The sequence below is a fragment of the Procambarus clarkii genome, chromosome 35 (assembly GCF_040958095.1).
Source record: "Procambarus clarkii isolate CNS0578487 chromosome 35, FALCON_Pclarkii_2.0, whole genome shotgun sequence".
Taxonomy (NCBI): Eukaryota; Metazoa; Arthropoda; class Malacostraca; order Decapoda; family Cambaridae; genus Procambarus; species Procambarus clarkii.
In genome coordinates, this window is record NC_091184.1 from 21,164,480 (window position 1) to 21,186,642 (window position 22,163).

The 22,163-nt window shown below is 39.0% G+C and overlaps 1 protein-coding gene across 1 annotated transcript; it reads right to left on the reverse strand.

Moving 5' to 3' along the window:
- Positions 1 to 313: 313 nt before the first annotated feature.
- On the reverse strand, positions 314 to 2,016 carry LOC138371139 (putative nuclease HARBI1). The gene is made up of 2 exons (XM_069335972.1): positions 1,479 to 2,016; positions 314 to 917 (listed from the first exon to the last, which is right to left on the reverse strand). Exons 1-2 carry the CDS (start codon positions 2,014 to 2,016, stop codon positions 553 to 555), a joined length of 903 nt encoding a protein of 300 aa, XP_069192073.1. The 3' UTR covers positions 314 to 552.
- Between the last annotated feature and the right edge of the window lie 20,147 nt (positions 2,017 to 22,163).

A 22,163-nucleotide genomic window follows, 5' to 3' on the forward strand; every position in this document is an offset into this window, starting at 1 on the left:
TAAGGTATATTAAACACTGTACTGTATTGAAAGCAACTTTATTTTATAATTAAAATAATTCAATTTTAAGGCTAATGCTGTGTATACACAGCATTGGCTAACAAACACTGTTATTTTACAAACCAAAAATTTACCCAGCCATATTATGTACCACATTTCTTAGTGTCTATGAATAAATATTTATTGATATATTTTTCAAACAAATTTTTGGTCTTTTGTCAGATGCATATATTTCTCCTCAGGTATCTGACTTTCCATATAAAGTATAGCAGGATAATAATGTTTCCAAATCAGCAGGTACATCTTTGTAACAGTTTGTTTGTATATTTATGTTTCACTTACATATACAGTATGTGCTATTGAATTTAATAGGTAAAAATTGATAGGATAACTTACAAATAAATCTATGAATCCAATTATAAATGTTTTTGATTTCCGTTATTGATAAATTCTTGAGTTACTGTACTTGTATTTTTATACAAAAGTTCCATTATGTAGTGTTTTCAATTACATGTTTTACTTTGTTATATAAGTATGATTTGAAATAAAAATTTATGAGAAAAAATTCCTTACTACTTCCCTTCTTTGTGTGTGCCCATTTTCATGTGCTCCACCTTCAACATTTTCATTCATTATAAAGTTATCATCAATGATCTCTTCAAGAGGTATTCTTTGCTCAATGCAATAATTGTGCAACAACATACATGCAACTGAAATCTTTGCACATTTATCTGGTTCATATTGAAGACTACCACCTGACCTGTGGAGACACCTAAACCGAGATTTTAACACGCCAAAAGTTTTCTCGATTACCACTCTTGTTCTTGCATGGCTCCTGTTATACAGCTCTTCTGGAGGGTTTTCAGGGTTTGTGAAGGGTGTAAGTAAGTTGTGTTGCAAGGGATAGCCACTGTCACCTGCATAGATATTTAATTTATAAAATGTGCATACATCTTTAAAAATCACTCAATAATCCTAAACCCACACTGTCTTTCACACACTATTTGATTCTAGCATCTGAAGTGGTTGGTTACCTTCCTCTGTCATATGAATACCTCTTGCATTACATACATCATTCTCATTTAATGTTCAGAGGCATATAACTGACATGTCAAAACAACCAAAATGTAATCCACTTCCTTCCATATTTAACTTAATCATCCACTTGTAATCTCTGGTACACCCATGACACATGATGTATATAAACACCAGTTTAAACACATTTCTGCTGATTTCCATTCAAAATTCTCACTCTCATTCTCCATATCAGGGCTAAAACACACTTTCATTTCTTTAATATAAAATCAACATGAATAAATTTCTTTATACTATTCATAATACAATAAGCTGTTACCATTCAATATTAAACAACTTTTATTTATAGACTGTACAGTGTATTTGTTGTGACTCGATAAATAACAAATAGGCAACCTACTGTACTATAAATGAAGGTCATATATATAAAATGCATATCTTACCTAGCAAATAGGAAATGCCAAATTCTCCTGCTTCAAATCTGTCATGGAGTCTGCTGTTAGCCCATATGAAAGCATCATGAGTGCTTCCAGGGTATCTTGCACAGAAATCCATGATTACATTATCAGGATTTGACACAACTTGAATGTTCAAAGAATGATATTGTTTTCTATTTACATATATGTTTTCTTCAACTTTTGGAGCTTTAATGGGGACATGGGTACAATCGATTGCTCCAATTACATTGGGAAACCTACTGATATTATTAAATTTTAACTTAGTTTGTATAATTTCATTCATCTCTGTTGGCATTTTTATTTCTGCTAGTCCTTTTCTGTAGAGAGCTTCCGTCACTCCAGTTATTATTCTTGATACACTCGATTGACTGAGACCAGTTGAATCTCCAATAACACTTTGGAAACTTCCACTTGCATAAAATCTCAGAACTACTAACAATGATGTATGGGCAGGAATGGCTTGACCTCTTCTAGTTATTCTTTCAATATCATCTTTAAGGTCTTCACAAACTCTTAAGATCATATGACGTGGAAAACGATAGTACCTTAACAATTTTTTATCACTTACATCTAATGGATATAGACGATCTTTAAAGACTCTTTCTCTCCTTAAAGCTAGCTCATTACGTAAAGCAATAAGCAATAACATTTCAAATGTTTTTAACTGTTAAAATTGGTATTTTTTTGGATGCGTGTCCAGGAACACTATACAGTATTGGGTACCTAGGAAAAATAAAGCATATTGTAATACAGCCTGTAAGATGAAATATATATATACACACACATACTGTACATACATATTTGGGGGTGTACAGTGTGGTGCCCATGATTGTCTATTTATCCTGCCACCTTTCTTCCATCAGCCCCTTGTCCCTATTCAGTCCCCATCCCTCTCTTTTTTTTTAACAGGCCATAATTAGAGGCCTAAGTATTCAATGACCAAAGTTTTTGTAGTTTATACCCTAACCTAACATCATTTGTTCAGGATGTTTTTCTTTTATGTCTCACCCACATTTAATTTCAAAATAAAACCAAACAAAATAAATTAAAACTGTATATGTATAGCTAAGGTACACCCTTACTGATTACTAGGTGAACAGGGGCATTTGGTGATAGTAAATGATCACATCAGGCAGGTCTCATCACCTTCTCTCATTTTTCATGTTCACCAGTGTTTATTTACTTAATAACTACTGGTATAATATCTTGCTATTATAAAACTAATTCTACTATCATCAAACACATATTTACTTCAAGCTTCAAGCAGAGAATGCATATATAACTAACACGAAGGACTACTCTTCACTAGATTCACCAGCTATAATATTTTGGTCATGTTCCAATATCATAAATCGATCCCAGTGTTATGTAGTAGAGAAAAAATGACTTATATCCAGTTTACGTAAAGCTACTGTGGTGTTTGTGTGTAACTGAGGAAGTCTTGGTTGTAGGGTTGATGTAAAGTCATGACTTGGTTACTGACTTTAATACTTAATATGATTACATGACTAGTAGCTACCAAGCTTGGCGGGCGTCCTGTACGCTCTCTTGTTTACCTCCAATCTCTCTCTGGCGTCCCAGCCGCCGCACATAGAAAACGGATGGTACCATTTTCTGTGAACATGACATCCCTCCTTTTCTTTAAAAAGAATGAATACAGGATGTCTACCATGCTTGTAGCACAAAGCAAAGTTATTGACACAAAGTAAGTTATTACCATATCAAGAGATACTGCATACATTTAACATTAATTAAGCACACAAAGAATTTAAACAACTTAATCTTTTCCACAAAGGATTTCAATGTTAAAAATACATATACAATGTTAAACAAACATGAAAGAAACTGTACTACAAAGTTACAAAATATTGAATGAGATATCTGCATTATTCAAACAATATTAAATTTAGTTTAGCACAATAAGTAAATACTTTTCATTACATAGGAACACAATTAATCATCAAATCGTGTAGGGCGTTTAACATGACGTTTAGGACGAGAGTCCTTAAATGCAATAACATCCCTTGATGAATTGTTTGTCGGGTTATAACTATTTTTTTCTTTTTCTTTTGCACGATTTTGCACTTCATCATTTTCTACACTAGTTGGAATCACTTTGAAATAAGCCATATTACGTGTTATACTATGATCTCTATTACTAGCTGTTACCATAGTTCCTTTTACACTAATCACTTTATATGGTTTTGTATCATACGGCATATCTAACTTTCCCTCTTTTTTCTTTTTAACGAGAACAGTGTCACCAACCTTTATGAACTGTTCCTTTGCACGTTGATCATGAGCAATTTTCATTTTGCCCTTGGCTAGTGCATCCTTCTGAGCGAGACGTTTATCCGTTACCTCGGCTGGCATGACGGGTAGTGCGATTCTCATAGGACGTCCAAATAAAAGTTCGCCAGGCGACTTGCCCAGTGTTCCATGTGGTGTTGCACGGTAGTTCCTGAGAAAAGCATACATAGCTTGTTTCCAGGATCGTCCTTCGGCATGAGCACAGCGTACCGCTTTCATGAGAGGTTGCATGAATCTCTCAACTTCTCCATTTGCTTGAGGATGTAGTGGCATCACACGGCGGTGTTTGAATCCAATATGCTCAGAAAAGTTGACGAAGTCTTGTCCATTGAATGGCGGTCCATTGTCTGTCTTGACAATTTCAGGAATGCCAAAGTTTGAAAAGATCTTGTCGAGTTTCGGGATGACAGCCTTTGCAGATGTGGAAGTGATGATTTCTACTTCTGGATAACGTGAGTGATCATCAATGACTACCATCAAGTACTCTCCAGTTGGTAGCGGTCCGCAGAAGTCCATCGATACTTCCGTCCATGGTGCAGCAGGTAGTGGTGAAGGTTGTAGAGGTGTTGGTCTTGAAGTATCCACTGCAGCTTGGCAAGGGACACAGGCATCATGCATATCCTTTGCTTGACGATCAGTGCCAGGAAACCACACCTTTTCTCGTAGCAGCTGTTTCGTCCTAACAAGACCTTGGTGTCCTTGATGTGCAAGCTTCAGAGCACGTTGCTGGAGAACAGCTGGAATCACGATACGAGTACCTCGCAGCACAGTGTCGCGTTGTTGCGTAACACTTAATTCTGTCTGGATGCGTTCAAGTGCTTTGAATGCATCTTGGTCAACTCCTGAGGGTGGGATGCGTGGAAACTTTTTCTTAGTCAATGCATCCACTGTTGCTTGCAGAGTTGGGTCCTCTAGGGTTGCAGTACGGATTTCATCAAGAGTAAGAGCCTTAGGGACTGCATCACAGGTTACAGAGTGTACATATTCCTCGGCAACTTGCTGATGCTTGGTGATGGTGAAACTGTTGGCAGGATGTCGACTGATGTAATCAGCGGGATTGCCTGCACCCGGCTTGTATTTCACCGTAAAGTTGTATGGTTGCAGACGAAGAGCCCATCTCTCAATGCGAGCTGGTGGTTTGGACTTTGGATTATTGAAGATGGTCTCCAACGGTTTGTGGTCAGTGACCATCGTGGTGAAGGGCGCACCAAGCAGATACACATTGAAGTGTTCACAGCCCCATACAAGAGCAAGAGCTTCCTTCTCTGTCTGACTGTATCGTTGCTCAACATCTGTGAGAGAACGGCTGGCGTAGGCAATTACTACTCTGGAATCTGGTTGACCAGGTTTGTGTTGGGCTAAAACAGCACCTAAACCAACAGGACTAGCATCCACCGTTAACTCAGTGTCCATTGATGGATCAAAGTATGCAGCAGTCGCATTCTCTACTAGTGCATCTTTCACAGCATCAAATGCATTTTGCTCGATATCGCTCCAGTACCATGATGCATTTTTCTTCAGGAGCTCACGTAGAGGCTTTGTAATGGTAGCAAAATCTGGAATGAAGCGAGAACAGTAGTTTGCCATTCCCAGAAAACTATGTACTTCAGTGGACGTTGAAGGAGGTGCAGCATTCTTGATATCTGCAACTTTCTTAGGATCTGGAGACAGACCTTTGTCACTAAGTACATGTCCAAAGAATTCAATTTTATGTTGATTGAACTCACACTTTGCTCGGCTTAACGTCAAATTCTTTTCTCGTAAGTGTTGCAATGTTGCACGAAGAGCTTTGTCGTGTTCAGCTTGGGTACGGCCATAAACAATGATGTCATCAGACATGTTGTCAGCATTAGGTATGTCTTGCAATACCTGGCTGATGATGTGCTGGAATACCTCGGCAGCACTGTTAATACCAAAACTCAGGCGCTTGTACCTATACAGACCTCGATGTGTCGTAAACGTTGTGATGAATCGACTCTCCTCATCAAGTTCAAGCTGATGATAGCCCTTGTTTAAATCTAACTTGCTGAATACAGTTGCACCATTCAAGCGGTAGATCATATCATCTACAGTGGGTGTAGGATGGCGTTCACGCATTATTGCCTTGTTGGGAACACGCATGTCCACACAAATGCGTATCTCATCTGGATTCTTCGGCTTTGGTGGAGTGACAATTGGGCTTACCCATGGTGTTGGGCCTGTTACTGGTTCAATGATATCTAGTTCCATCAGCCTATCCAGTTCGGCATCAACTTTCTTGCGAGTATGGAATGGTTGTCGGCGATGTGGTTGGGCAACTGGAATTACATCTGGGTTGATATGCAGATGTACTTTGCTATCAGTATAACAACCTATGGATTTAAATCGATCAGAGAATTCAGCAACAATACCATCAACATTGTTTGCAGATTCCACTGCTACAGCATTAGAAAGCTGAAGTAGCCCCAATTTGGTTGAAGTCTTGTAACTGAGTAAAGACTCCTTTGCATTCCTAACAACATGGAATGTAGTAATGAGCATTGCATTCTTTGACTTAATCTCTGCAGTGAAAGTTCCAATCACTGGCAAGGCTACCTTTGAAGCATAGGCAGTGGCTTTGCCATTATAGTTCTCAAGCTTTGGGAACTGTTTTTTAAATTTCTCATATTGGCACTCAGCAATGGTGTCAATGTTTGATCCAGTGTCAATGAGAACCTTGAGACAAATACCAGCAATGTATACACATGTCTCTGGGTTGTTTGGAAGATCATTCCATTCTGTGATTGCTTGTACTCCATAAGTATAATCACATTCACTGTCATCTGAGACTGGTTGTAATGAAATGTTGTCTTGTACATTGTTAACATTCTTGATTTGAGGTGCAATATTGTGTTTACCACCTCGACCCCTATGACCTGATCCTCGTACAGTGCTTTTATTCATTGACTGTGGTTTCTTTAGTGCAGAACGACACATAGCACCAAAATGACCTAGTTTTCTACACTCATAGCACTTCTTACCTTGAGCAGGACAAACATTACCTTGGTGTGGGTAGTCTCCTCCACAATTGTAACATTTATTGTTGACACCCTCTGATGTGGGTCGTTGTGACTGCTTGAGCCTTGTTCCTTGACCCCAGTTGTGACGTGGTTCTCGGCTAAATTTACTGTTAGGTTTGCCATGATATCTTCTTTGATCACGGTGTCCTCCCTGAACCTTACGTACCTCATCACTGTTAGTAACAGTGGCAGAACCGTTGTTGGCACTGCACTCCATGACACGAGCATCACGTGCAGCATCTTCCATTCGACGAGCAATATCCAGTATCTTGGTAAGAGAACTTTCATCATCAACAAGTTCTAGAGCTCTTCGACGGAGACGTGTAGATGTGCAAGTTTCAATTATTTGCTGTTTGATTTCTTTGTCAACATCAGCAAACTCACAATGGGCTGCTAAACCCTGCAGACGTGTGTGGTATTGATCCACAGTTTCATTAGAGAGTTGTTTTGCTCTCCTGAAATGCATAATTTCCATTGCAGTATTTTGCCTTGGTTTGAAATGCTCTGTTAGTTTGGCTTTGGCAGTGTCATAATCTTTGGCACCACCAGTGTCTTTCAGTGTGTCAAAGATGTCACAAACTCTATCACCTGCATAATGAAGTAGAAAGGCACGCTTTCTTTCAGCACTTTTGATGTCAGAAACTATCAACAAATTTTCAAACCTTTTAAGCCATTTGACCCACCTCTGTGACAGGTTTGTCTGGTCACAGTCAGGATCAAATGCAGGAAACTGAGGTATATTTGCCATTTTTACTGAATAAATGTAACTTATCACTTAAATGTTCCTCAGAATATTAAACACTTACTGCACTGTATATGTTAGTCAAGAATTCACTGTAATTACTTTAATTTTGCAAAGCACACAAGCATTTTAATGCAAAAGTTCACAACAGTGCACAATATAGCAGCAACTGACTTCTTACCTAGCCCTTGTGTACATGTGTTGTTCCTACTCACAGCAGCAGCACAGCAGTTGGCACAGCAGTTGGTACAGCAGCAGTTGGTACAGCAGTTGGTACAGCAGTCGGTACAGCAGTCAGCTCAGTGTGATGAATTTTGTAGCACGAAGCGTCGTTTCGTAACCAAAACATCAGGTTTTGTACACATCAATGCGTCGTTTCGTACACAACGTCGGCAGATTCCTCAGTACACAGTTTCTTCAGCACAGCTTGGGTAGCACACAGCTTGGGTAGCACACAGCATCGGTTAGCACACAGCATCGTTTAGCACACAGCATTGGTTAGCACACAGCATCGGTTAGCATACAGCATCGGGTATGGCGCTCACAGCTTCTCTTCCTCCTCCTGGCAGCATGCTTCTCCCTTGTGTTTGAAACTGAACAAATACCTGCGTTCACAGTTCATCCTCGTCGCCAATGTGGTGTTTGTGTGTTACTGAGGAAGTCTTGGTTGTAGGGTTGATGTAAAGTCATGACTTGGTTACTGACTTTAATACTTAATATGATTACATGACTAGTAGCTACCAAGCTTGGCAGGCGTCCTGTACGCTCTCTTGTTTACCTCCAATCTCTCTGGCGTCCCAGCCGCCGCACATAGAAAACGGATGGTACCATTTTCTGTGAACATGACAGCTACGAGTGGTCGAAACCACACTTAAATCCCGAAATGAACTTACGAAGATTTTTCCACTTAGGGTAGTTAATTGAATACGGACGTAGCCGCCACGAAGGCGTTAAGACGGAAAACGCTCTTAGCTAAGAGGAAAAACCTTCGTAAGTACCTTCCTGAATCCGGCCCCAGAACTCACTTTTCAGCCTACAATGCAAGGCCCGATTTGCCTAATAAGCCAAGTTTTCATTAATTAATATATTTTCTCTAATTTTTTTCTTATGAAATGATAAAGCAACCCATTTCATTATGTAAGAGGTAAATTTTTTTTTATTTGAGTTAAAATTAACGTAGATATATGACTGAACCTAACCAACCCTACCTAACCTATCTTTATAGGTTAGGTTAGGTTAGGTAGCGGAAAAAGTTAGGTTAGGTTAGGTTAGGTAGGTTAGGTAGTCAAAAAGCAATTAATTCATGAAAACTTGGCTTATTAGGCAAATCGGGCCTTGCATAGTAGGCTCAGAAGTGAGTTCTGGCTACTAGGTACAACACATATACATATATATATATATATATATATATATATATATATATATGTCGTACCTAGTAGCCAGAACTCACTTCCCAGCCTACTATTCAAGGCCCGATTTGCCTAATAAGCCAAGTTTTCCTGAATTAATATATTTACTATAATTTTTTTCTTATGAAATGATAAAGCAACCCTTTTCTCTATGTATGAGGTCAATTTTTTTTTTATTGGAGTTAAAATTAACGTAGATATATGACCGAACCTAACCAACCCTACCTAACCTAACCTAACCTATATTTATAGGTAAGGTTAGGTTAGGTAGCCAAAAAAAGCTAGGTTAGGTTAGGTTAGGTAGGTTAGGTAGACGAAAAAGCATTAATTCATGAAAACTTGGCTTATTAGGCAAATCGGGCCTTGAATAGTAGGCTGAGAAGTGCGTTCTGGCTATTAGGTACGACATATATATATATATATATATATATATATATATATATATATATATATATATATATATATATATATATATATATATATATATATATATATATATATATATATATATATATATGTCGTACCTAGTAGCCAGAACGCACTTCTCAGCCTACTACGGAAGGCCAAATTTGCCTAATAAGCCAAGTTTTCATGAATTATTTGTTTTTCGACTACCTAACCTACCTAACCTGATCTAACCTAACTTTTCCGGCAACCTAACCTATAAAGATAGGTTAGGTTAGGTTAGGTAGGGTTGGTTAGGTTCAGTCATATATCTACGTTAATTTTAACTCCAATAAAAAAACATTGACCTCATACATAATGAAATGGGTAGCTTTATCCTTTCATAAGAAAAAAATTAGAGAAAATATATTAATTCAGGAAAACTTGGCTTATTAGGCAAATCGGGCCTTGCATTGTAGGCTGAGAAGTGAGTTCTGGCTACTATGTACGATATATATATATATATATATATATATATATATATATATATATATATATATATATATATATATATATATATATATGTCGTACCTAGTAGCCAGAACGCACTTCTCGGCCTACTATGCAAGGCCCGATTTGCCTAATAAGCCAAGTTTTCCTGAATAATTATATTTTCTCAATTTTTTTTCTTATGAGATGATAAAGCTACCCATTTCATTATGTATGAGGTCAATATTTTTTTATTGGAGTTAAAATTAACGTAGATATATGACCAAACCTAACCAACCCTACCTAACCTAACCTAACCTATCTTTTTAGGTTAGGTTAGGTTAGGTAGCCGAAAAAGTTAGGTTAGGTTTGGTTAGGTAGGTTAGGTAGTCGAAAAACAATTAATTCATGAAAACTTGGCTTACTAGGCAAATCGGGCCTTGCATAGTAGGCAGAGAAGTGCGTTCTGGCTATTAGGTACGACATATATATATATATATATATATATATATATATATATATATATATATATATATATATATATATATAGAACTTTAGAACACTTTCCCACCAGGAGACTCGAACCCTAGCCAGCACAGAAGCCTTCCAGCAACTGGCATAACAGGTACGCCTTAACCCGCTCCACCACCCGCTCAGACCCTTAAAAGAGATGGTAATTTCGGAGTATTTAAATACACCAAAGATCACCACCTCCCAAGAGCACTAGAGCAAGTGAGGGGTCATTTAGACGTTAATTTCATCAAGTCCCTGTTAATATGGGAAGACACAGTGTCTATGCTTAAGGCACAACTCTCCTAAACACGAGAGTGAAGTATAGAACTTTAGAACACTTTCCCACCAGGAGACTCGAACCCTAGCCAGCACAGAAGCCTTCCAGCAACTGGCATAACAGGTACGCCTTAACCCGCTCCACCACCCGCTCAGACCCTTAAAAGAGATGGTAATTTCGGAGTATTTAAATACACCAAAGATCACCACCTCCCAAGAGCACTAGAGCAAGTGAGGGGTCATTTAGACGTTAATTTCATCAAGTCCCTGTTAATATGGGAAGACACAGTGTCTATGCTTAAGGCACAACTCTCCTAAACACGAGAGTGAAGTATAGAACTTTAGAACACTTTCCCACCAGGAGACTCGAACCCTAGCCAGCACAGAAGCCTTCCAGCAACTGGCATAACAGGTACGCCTTAACCCGCTCCACCACCCGCTCAGACCCTTAAAAGAGATGGTAATTTCGGAGTATTTAAATACACCAAAGATCACCACCTCCCAAGAGCACTAGAGCAAGTGAGGGGTCATTTAGACGTTAATTTCATCAAGTCCCTGTTAATATGGGAAGACACAGTGTCTATGCTTAAGGCACAACTCTCCTAAACACGAGAGTGAAGTATAGAACTTTAGAACACTTTCCCACCAGGAGACTCGAACCCTAGCCAGCACAGAAGCCTTCCAGCAACTGGCATAACAGGTACGCCTTAACCCGCTCCACCACCCGCTCAGACCCTTAAAAGAGATGGTAATTTCGGAGTATTTAAATACACCAAAGATCACCACCTCCCAAGAGCACTAGAGCAAGTGAGGGGTCATTTAGACGTTAATTTCATCAAGTCCCTGTTAATATGGGAAGACACAGTGTCTATGCTTAAGGCACAACTCTCCTAAACACGAGAGTGAAGTATAGAACTTTAGAACACTTTCCCACCAGGAGACTCGAACCCTAGCCAGCACAGAAGCCTTCCAGCAACTGGCATAACAGGTACGCCTTAACCCGCTCCACCACCCGCTCAGACCCTTAAAAGAGATAGTAATTTCGGAGTATTTAAATACACCAAAGATCACCACCTCCCAAGAGCACTAGAGCAAGTGAGGGGTCATTTAGACGTTAATTTCATCAAGTCCCTGTTAATATGGGAAGACACAGTGTCTATGCTTAAGGCACAACTCTCCTAAACACGAGAGTGAAGTATAGAACTTTAGAACACTTTCCCACCAGGAGACTCGAACCCTAGCCAGCACAGAAGCCTTCCAGCAACTGGCATAACAGGTACGCCTTAACCCGCTCCACCACCCGCTCAGACCCTTAAAAGAGATGGTAAGTCTCAAGAGAGTCTCCTGGTGGGAAAGTGTTCTAAAGTTCTATACTTCACTCTCGTGTTTAGGAGAGTTGTGCCTTAAGCATAGACACTGTGTCTTCCCATATTAACAGGGACTTGATGAAATTAACGTCTAAATGACCCCTCACTTGCTCTAGTGCTCTTGGGAGGTGGTGATCTTTGGTGTATTTAAATACTCCGAAATTACCATCTCTTTTAAGGGTCTGAGCGGGTGGTGGAGCGGGTTAAGGCGTACCTGTTATGCCAGTTGCTGGAAGGCTTCTGTGCTGGCTAGGGTTCGAGTCTCCTGGTGGGAAAGTGTTCTAAAGTTCTATACTTCACTCTCGTGTTTAGGAGAGTTGTGCCTTAAGCATAGACACTGTGTCTTCCCATATTAACAGGGACTTGATGAAATTAACGTCTAAATGACCCCTCACTTGCTCTAGTGCTCTTGGGAGGTGGTGATCTTTGGTGTATTTAAATACTCCGAAATTACCATCTCTTTTAAGGGTCTGAGCGGGTGGTGGAGCGGGTTAAGGCGTACCTGTTATGCCAGTTGCTGGAAGGCTTCTGTGCTGGCTAGGGTTCGAGTCTCCTGGTGGGAAAGTGTTCTAAAGTTCTATACTTCACTCTCGTGTTTAGGAGAGTTGTGCCTTAAGCATAGACACTGTGTCTTCCCATATTAACAGGGACTTGATGAAATTAACGTCTAAATGACCCCTCACTTGCTCTAGTGCTCTTGGGAGGTGGTGATCTTTGGTGTATTTAAATACTCCGAAATTACCATCTCTTTTAAGGGTCTGAGCGGGTGGTGGAGCGGGTTAAGGCGTACCTGTTATGCCAGTTGCTGGAAGGCTTCTGTGCTGGCTAGGGTTCGAGTCTCCTGGTGGGAAAGTGTTCTAAAGTTCTATACTTCACTCTCGTGTTTAGGAGAGTTGTGCCTTAAGCATAGACACTGTGTCTTCCCATATTAACAGGGACTTGATGAAATTAACGTCTAAATGACCCCTCACTTGCTCTAGTGCTCTTGGGAGGTGGTGATCTTTGGTGTATTTAAATACTCCGAAATTACCATCTCTTTTAAGGGTCTGAGCGGGTGGTGGAGCGGGTTAAGGCGTACCTGTTATGCCAGTTGCTGGAAGGCTTCTGTGCTGGCTAGGGTTCGAGTCTCCTGGTGGGAAAGTGTTCTAAAGTTCTATACTTCACTCTCGTGTTTAGGAGAGTTGTGCCTTAAGCATAGACACTGTGTCTTCCCATATTAACAGGGACTTGATGAAATTAACGTCTAAATGACCCCTCACTTGCTCTAGTGCTCTTGGGAGGTGGTGATCTTTGGTGTATTTAAATACTCCGAAATTACCATCTCTTTTAAGGGTCTGAGCGGGTGGTGGAGCGGGTTAAGGCGTACCTGTTATGCCAGTTGCTGGAAGGCTTCTGTGCTGGCTAGGGTTCGAGTCTCCTGGTGGGAAAGTGTTCTAAAGTTCTATACTTCACTCTCGTGTTTAGGAGAGTTGTGCCTTAAGCATAGACACTGTGTCTTCCCATATTAACAGGGACTTGATGAAATTAACGTCTAAATGACCCCTCACTTGCTCTAGTGCTCTTGGGAGGTGGTGATCTTTGGTGTATTTAAATACTCCGAAATTACCATCTCTTTTAAGGGTCTGAGCGGGTGGTGGAGCGGGTTAAGGCGTACCTGTTATGCCAGTTGCTGGAAGGCTTCTGTGCTGGCTAGGGTTCGAGTCTCCTGGAGGGAAAGTGTTCTAAAGTTCTATACTTCACTCTCGTGTTTAGGAGAGTTGTGCCTTAAGCATAGACACTGTGTCTTCCCATATTAACAGGGACTTGATGAAATTAACGTCTAAATGACCCCTCACTTGCTCTAGTGCTCTTGGGAGGTGGTGATCTTTGGTGTATTTAAATACTCCGAAATTACCATCTCTTTTAAGGGTCTGAGCGGGTGGTGGAGCGGGTTAAGGCGTACCTGTTATGCCAGTTGCTGGAAGGCTTCTGTGCTGGCTAGGGTTCGAGTCTCCTGGTGGGAAAGTGTTCTAAAGTTCTATACTTCACTCTCGTGTTTAGGAGAGTTGTGCCTTAAGCATAGACACTGTGTCTTCCCATATTAACAGGGACTTGATGAAATTAACGTCTAAATGACCCCTCACTTGCTCTAGTGCTCTTGGGAGGTGGTGATCTTTGGTGTATTTAAATACTCCGAAATTACCATCTCTTTTAAGGGTCTGAGCGGGTGGTGGAGCGGGTTAAGGCGTACCTGTTATGCCAGTTGCTGGAAGGCTTCTGTGCTGGCTAGGGTTCGAGTCTCCTGGTGGGAAAGTGTTCTAAAGTTCTATACTTCACTCTCGTGTTTAGGAGAGTTGTGCCTTAAGCATAGACACTGTGTCTTCCCATATTAACAGGGACTTGATGAAATTAACGTCTAAATGACCCCTCACTTGCTCTAGTGCTCTTGGGAGGTGGTGATCTTTGGTGTATTTAAATACTCCGAAATTACCATCTCTTTTAAGGGTCTGAGCGGGTGGTGGAGCGGGTTAAGGCGTACCTGTTATGCCAGTTGCTGGAAGGCTTCTGTGCTGGCTAGGGTTCGAGTCTCCTGGTGGGAAAGTGTTCTAAAGTTCTATACTTCACTCTCGTGTTTAGGAGAGTTGTGCCTTATATATATATATATATATATATATATATATATATATATATATGTCGTACCTAGTAGCCAGAACGCACTTTTCAGCCTACTATGCAAGGCCCGATTTGCCTAATAAGCCAAGTTTTCATGAATTAATGTTTTTTCGTCTGCCTAACCTACCTAACCTAGCTTTTTTTGGCTACCTAACCTAACCTTACCTATATATATAGGTTAAGTTAGGTTAGGTAGGGTTGGTTAGGTTCGGTCATATATCTACGTTAATTTTAACTCCAATAAAAAAAATTGACCTCATACATAGTGAAAAGGGTAGCTTTATCATTTCATAAGAAAAAAATTATAGTAAATATATTAATTCAGGAAAACTTGGCTTATTAGGCAAATCGGGCCTTGCATAGTAGGCTGAGAAGTGAGTTCTGGCTACTAGGTACGACATATATATATATATATATATATATATATATATATATATATATATATATATATATATATATATATATATATATATATATATATATATATATGTCGTACCTAGTAGCCAGAACTCACTTCTCAGCCTACTATGCAAGGCCCGATTTGCCTAATAAGCCAAGTTTTCATGAATTAATATATTTTCCTTAATTTTTTCTTATGAAATGATAAAGCTACCCATTTCATTATGTATGAGGTAAAAAAAAAAATATTGGAGTTAAAATTAACGTAGATATATGCCCGAACCTAACCAACCCTACCTAACCTAACCTAACCTATCTTTATAGGTTAGGTTAGGTTAGGTAGCCGAAAAAGTTAGGTTAGGTTAGGTTAGGTAGGTTAGGTAGTCGAAAAACAATTAATTCATGAAAACTTGGCTTATTAGGCAAATTGGGCCTTGCATAGTAGGCTGAGAAGTGAGTTCTGGCTACTAGGTACGACATATGTCTATATATATATATATATATATATATATATATATATATATATATATATATATATATATATATATATATATATATATATATATATATATATATAATAAAATAAAATAAAATAAAATAAAATGTTTATTTTGGTAAGGTACATACATACAATAAATTTTTACAAAGATTGGTTGACTTATAGGTAGAGCTAGTACATACAATGCCTAAAGCCACTATTACGCAAAGCGTTTCAGGCATGATAAATTTAAATGACAAGCTTAATACTAATTGATCATAATGAGTAGAATGAAAACAAGAAATGAAAACATAGATGAAAAAGCAGCACAAATACAATTATGTCGACAAACAGCGCTCTTTAAAAAAAAAACAGATATTGGTTGACAATAGAAGGGTAAGGTAGGTTACAGGGAATTTATTAGGTATAGCTTCGTTTTTAACTTAAACTGGTTGAGAGAGGTACAGTCTTTAACATAGTTGGGAAGGTCATTCCACATTCTGGGCCCCTTGATTTGTAGAGCATTTCTAGTTTGATTAAGTCGTACTCTGGGAATATCAAAACTGTATTTATTTGCTTAGTCTTGTTTATATTTTTGTTTTGTATTTCTATATCTCTTGTTTTGTATAGTCCATGTTTATATGTTTTTTCTTTAATCTCATTTATTACCTAGGTTGCCTAGCCTAGCCATACTCCCTTACTCCATTGTAACCCTGTAAGCCCCTTGTAAGCGACTTTTTTTTTTTTTTTTTTTTTTTTGTTATTCATTTTGTGTTTGTTTTGTACAGTATTGTGTACATATTTTTCCCAATTTTATAGCTTATTTCTACCTTGTAATTTGCCTTTCTTTCCTTGTTTTTCCTGCAATCAGCTTTTTTTATGCAGACAAGTATTGACCCAGAACTTAACCTCTTATCCACTATCTATGACAATAATCACTTTAATGATCTAAATTGCAGATATTTTGCAGCACATGATGTAAACAATGTATAACTCATAATCACAATATCTCTGTAATCAATTTGAACGTTAGATCCCTAGGTAAACACTTCGATGATGTTAGTGCCTTGATTGAAACTATTGACAACAAATTCTCTTTTATTATACTTACTGAAACATGGTTGAAAGAGGATACTACTCAACTCTTTAACATGCCTAACTACTCAGCTATTCACAACTGTCGTCAACTTCAGAGAGGTGGTGGCACTGCTCTTTACTACCACCAAGAACTAACATGCTTAAAAGAAAGTAGAACTAGAGACTGCTATGGGGAGTATATCTTCGCCAGCTTCAGAGTCAAGGGTGCCGAGTCTGTCCTGTCTGTGGATGCAGTTTATAGAATTCCTAACACTGATGTGTCCGAATTCAACTCAAACCTTAGAAAACTAATACTTGATAACAGACTGAACAAAAACCACCTAATTATCGCAGGGGACTTTAATATTGACCTCTGCGAGGCAGAACACCCTACTGCTGTTAGCTTCCTCAACTGTATGAATTCCTGCTTCCTCATACCCTTAATCACTAGACCTACTAGAATCACTGATAGCACTGCCACGACTCTAGATCACATCTGGACAAACATAACCTCTCCGCTTACTTCAGGTATAATCACCGATAGCACTACAGACCATTACCCCACATTTCTCTTAACTAACATTAGCAAACCACCTCTTGAGTCAAGAGAGATACGTTTTAGACTGCACAATGAAACTGCTATAGACAATTTTATAACTGCTGCTGATAATGTCAACTGGGAGTCTGAGTTAGGTAACATAGAGGACATCAACCTAGCAGTGCAATCTTTTCTTCAAAAAACTCTTAGCCTTTATAATACCCACTGTCCTATGCTTACAAAACAAGTCACAACCAAAAGACTTAACAATCCCTGGCTTACAAAGGGAATACTTAAATCTATTAATAAAAAACATGACCTTGAGAAGAAGTATAGGTTAGGAATTGTCTCCAAAGAATTCTCAAAGAATTACTCATTATTGCTATCTAAGATAATTAGACGAGCCAAAACTAAATACTACGAAGATAAATTTACCCAAATAAAGAGCAACATTAAACAAACTTGGAGCACAATTTCACAAATATTGGGATCAAAGAAGTCTTTAAATAACAAACCGACTCTCCTGTCTAATAACGATGGTCAGCTTTCAGCCTCTGATTCTGCTATTGAGTTCAATAGGTTCTTCTCTTCCATTGGTTCACCCATTGCAAATGATATTCCATCTTCCAGTACTGACATTAAGGACTATCTTACAGTTAACTATCCACATTCTCTGTACCTAAAGCCTATTAATTCCACTGACGTCAATGAGATAATCCTTTTCCTTAAAACCAAGTCTGGTGCCCTTGAGGAGATACCAACTTTAATTTACAAAAAAGCCTCCAGATCTTTAGCCCCTGCTATTGCTTTGCTCTTCAACAAGTCACTTGAACTCCAAACCTTTCCAGATATTCTAAAAAAAGCGAGAGTAACGCCTGTCCACAAATGTGGTGATCTCACAGATGTTAACAACTACAGACCTATATCAATCCTGCCAAACTTGTCAACAAATTTTGAAAAACTACTCATATCTAGTTTTTGAAATTTTGTTGAAAAACTACTCATATCTAGTTTTCTCATGTCTCATATTGCAGCTTTACTCATATCTAGCCAAAGTCAATATACTTAGCCCTTGCCAATATGGCTTCAGACCCCAAAAAACACACTAACGATGCACTTATTAGTATGCTTAACTCGATTCATACAGCTCTTGATAAAAATGAGTTCCCTGTTGGGTTATTTGTGGACCTGAGTAAAGCTTTTGATACTGTCAACCACCAAAACCTTCTTCTTAAATTACATCATTATGGAGTCAGAGGACACTCCCTACAATACCTCAAATCCTACCTTACTGACATGCTCCAATATGTTTCTGTGAATAATACAATTTCTCCCACCCTACCCATCAACATTGGTGTTCCTCAGGGCAGCATACATGGCCCTCTCCTCTTTCTCATCTACATTAATGACCTTCCAAATGCCTCCCAACACCTCAAACCAATTCTATTTGCTGACGACACAACCTTCATTTACCCCAGTCCTGACCCCCTTGCTCTAAATGCCACAGTAAATACTGAGCTAAATAAAGTCCATCTTTGGCTAACTGCCAACAAACTCACCCTTAACATTGACAAAACTTTCTATATTCTGTTTGGCAATAAATCCTCTAATCAAATAAATCTCAAAATAAACAATACCCAAATTTGTAACAAATTAGATGGCAAATTCCTTGGCATTCTCATTGACCACAAGCTGAATTTCCAGGGACACATTCTAAATATATCAAAAAAAGTTTCAAAAACTGTGGGCATTCTTTCTAAGATCAGATATTATGTACCACACCCTGCCCTGGTGGCTCTCTATTACTCCCTTATCTATCCATATCTCAACTATGGTATTTGTGCTTGGGGCTCTACTACCCAAAATCACTTACGTCCTCTAATTACTCAACACAAAGCTGCTATTAGGACAATATCCAACTCTGGCCCCAGACATCACTCGGTACCCCTACTCAAATCTCTGAATATGTTAGACATTAACCTTCTCGAACGCTCATCCGCTCCTGACGACCCTGCTGCCCCTCCAACTTTATCAGCTGCTCCTTGAGCCCACAACATCCCTAACATGATGTAACAACCCCAGAAGGCAGCTAAGTACCCAGTGACTCGAACGCTCATCCGCTCCTGACGACCCTGCTGCCCCTCCAACTTTATCAGCTGCTCCTTGAGCCCACAACATCCCTAACATGATGTAACAACCCCAGAAGGCAGCTAAGTACCCAGTGACCTAAATGTGACCGAAATATTCGACAAAACCTAACCTACTAGCTCATCTCGACCTCATTAGTGTTGCTCCCTGGAGGAAGCTAACCTGACGTTTGCTGCTGCCATATCAACGAGTCTACCTCATCTGCTGCATACATCTCTGCTGCTACCATGCCAAACAATTCTAAGCTCGGCAAGGCCGTAAAGAATGATAGCACACCTATCAGGATGAACCCAACCAGCCAAGCTAGCAACAGGAATAATGCGGCTGTCTCCCCCTTAGTGGCTACCGGGGGGAGTACCGACCCTCCCTGCGTCAACAATAACAAACCTTCCCAGCTGATTGAAGCGTCGTCACTGACTCGAGCCTTGCAACAGTTATGTAACCATATGGAGCAACTTAAACGAGCTGCCTCCCCATGTTCTGACTTTAAGCGTCTCGCTGATAATCCATGGCTCAGATTATTGACTCAAATACATGATGACCAAAAGTCTATAATCAGAGAGCAGTCGGACCTGATAATGAAGCTTCAGAGTGATGCTTTGGCCATGCACAAGATTAACCAAGATCTGTCTGCCAGAGTCGGCCACCTCGAACAGGAATTAAGCTCTCTTCAGATCTCGATTACTAACTTTAAACCAGCAGAAACCTCTAAGAAGCAAGAAGAGATGCTACAAAAGTTAGAGAGCCATTTTAACTCCCTACAACAGCAACACGCTGTAACCCAAGACGAATCAGACCAACTTAAGCTCCTTGATTCTGTCATCATCTCATCACATGATTTTCCCCATGAAACTGACAGAGAAGACTGTACTGCCATCGTGATCCAGGAATTGCGTACTAAGTTGAATTATTCAATCGAAGCAAGAGACATTAAGTCAGCTTATAGAGTGGGTACCAAATCATCTGGTACAAACAACAGAAAGATAAGGGTGAAGTTAGATAGCTGCTCCCGCAAGTCAGACCTTATCACTACTGCAGTCGCTAGGAAATCCAATGTTTATGTGAACGAATGTCTTACCAGATTCAGACAAAATCTCTTATTTAAACTACGTGGAATTTGCAATAGATCCACTGCTATTAAACATTGTTTTGTGCGCGATGGTAAAATAATAGCTAGGAAGACTGACTCTGGAAAAACTTATGTCATAACCACTGAAGCACACCTCACTTCTTTCCTGGATGACTGTGGGATATCAGCTGAATAACCAGAACATAATTTGTAGTCTCACATACAACCAAAGTGTACTTAAGCTTTGCCTTTCCTTTCCAAAGGTGTTTATTTTTATTTTTTTTATTTTTTTTTTGTTTGTCATCTTTGCCTGTTTTATACTCTTAATTATTTGTTCTTAGTTAATCCCCTTATCACTAAACCTAGGGCTTTTTATTACCCTGTTAATTAACCATTACTAAGCTAATTATCTTCAAGATCATTTATTTTATGATTATTATTTTTCTTATTACTTTTTATTTTACATTTATATTGTCAGTCTCTACTGATTTTTTGTTTTTTATTTTATGTAACTTCTGTGTCCTCCCTGGCTATCTATTGGATCTTTATTTTACTTCTAAATTGTTACTATTTTATTGTATTTGCTTTTATTCTTGTGTTTTGCTTTATCGTGTATCTTGTATCGTGATCCCTCTGCATCTCTATGCACACTGATATTGATCCTGATCAAAATCTTCTGTCTCATATCTACACCAACCAGCACATTGATCATCATTATTGCAAGTATTTCACAGCACACCAGGCTAAAAACAAACTTCAAAATAGCACCTGTCTATCAGTTTATAACCAAAATGTTAGATCACTTGGTAAACATTTTGACGATTTAAATGCATTACTCACAGCAATAGGTACTAACCTATCGTTCATTATTTTAACAGAAACTTGGCTAAATAAAGACTATACCCAACTCTACAACTTAGCTGGTTATAAAGCCATTCATAACTGTAGGCCTAATAAAAAAGGTGGTGGCACAGCTATATATTACCGAGATACATTTATCTGCAACAGTGTTATTAGTGACAGAGATGACTACTGTGAATATACTTTTGCTCAGTTTACAATTAAATCCCCTAAATCCTCTTTGACTATTGGAGCCATCTATAGATTTCCCAATACTAACATAGCTTCTTTCTCAGACAACCTAAGGAATCTTATTATAAACAACAATCTCAACAAAAACCACATCATTCTGGGAGGAGACTTTAATATTGACCTGGGTCAACAAAATTGCTCTCAAGTTGACTATTTCCTTAACAGCATGAACTCCTGTATGCTAATCCCCACAATCACCAAACCTACCCGAGTCACTCAAACATCAGCCACTACCTTGGACCACATATGGACAAACATAACAGCTCCCCTTGTATCTGGTATAATCTACGACAGAAAAACTGACCACTATCCTACCTTTCTCATAGCGAACATGGACATAACACCACCAAAAAGCAAGAAACTTTCATTTAGGCTACACAGTTAATCAGCTTTTGACAATCTTACAGAGGCACTTTACAATATTAACTGGGATTCTGAATTCAATAATACCCATGATATAAATTCATTAGCTAACCTCTTCCTCTCCAAAACTCTAAGCCTCTACAACCTTCATTGCCAAGCAAGTAACTGACAAAAGATTAAACAATCCATGGCTCACAAGTGGCATTCTCAACTCAATCAACAAGAAACATGAATATGAAAAGAAAGTTAGGATTGGCCTAGTTTCAAAGGAAGTAGCTAAAAGGTACTCATCAATGCTTACCAGTATCATAAGAAAGGCAAAACTT

What these genes read in the sequence shown, in the direction of transcription:
- LOC138371139 (XM_069335972.1), bottom strand. Translation starts at nt 2,016, where the DNA reads ATGATCTTAAGAGTTTGTGAAGACCTTAAAGATGATATTGAAAGAATA. An exon ending in TGGCATTTCCTATTTGCTAG is followed by an intron (nt 918 to 1,478) that starts GTAAGATATGCA and finishes ATATCTATGCAG; the next exon opens with GTGACAGTGGCTATCCCTTG.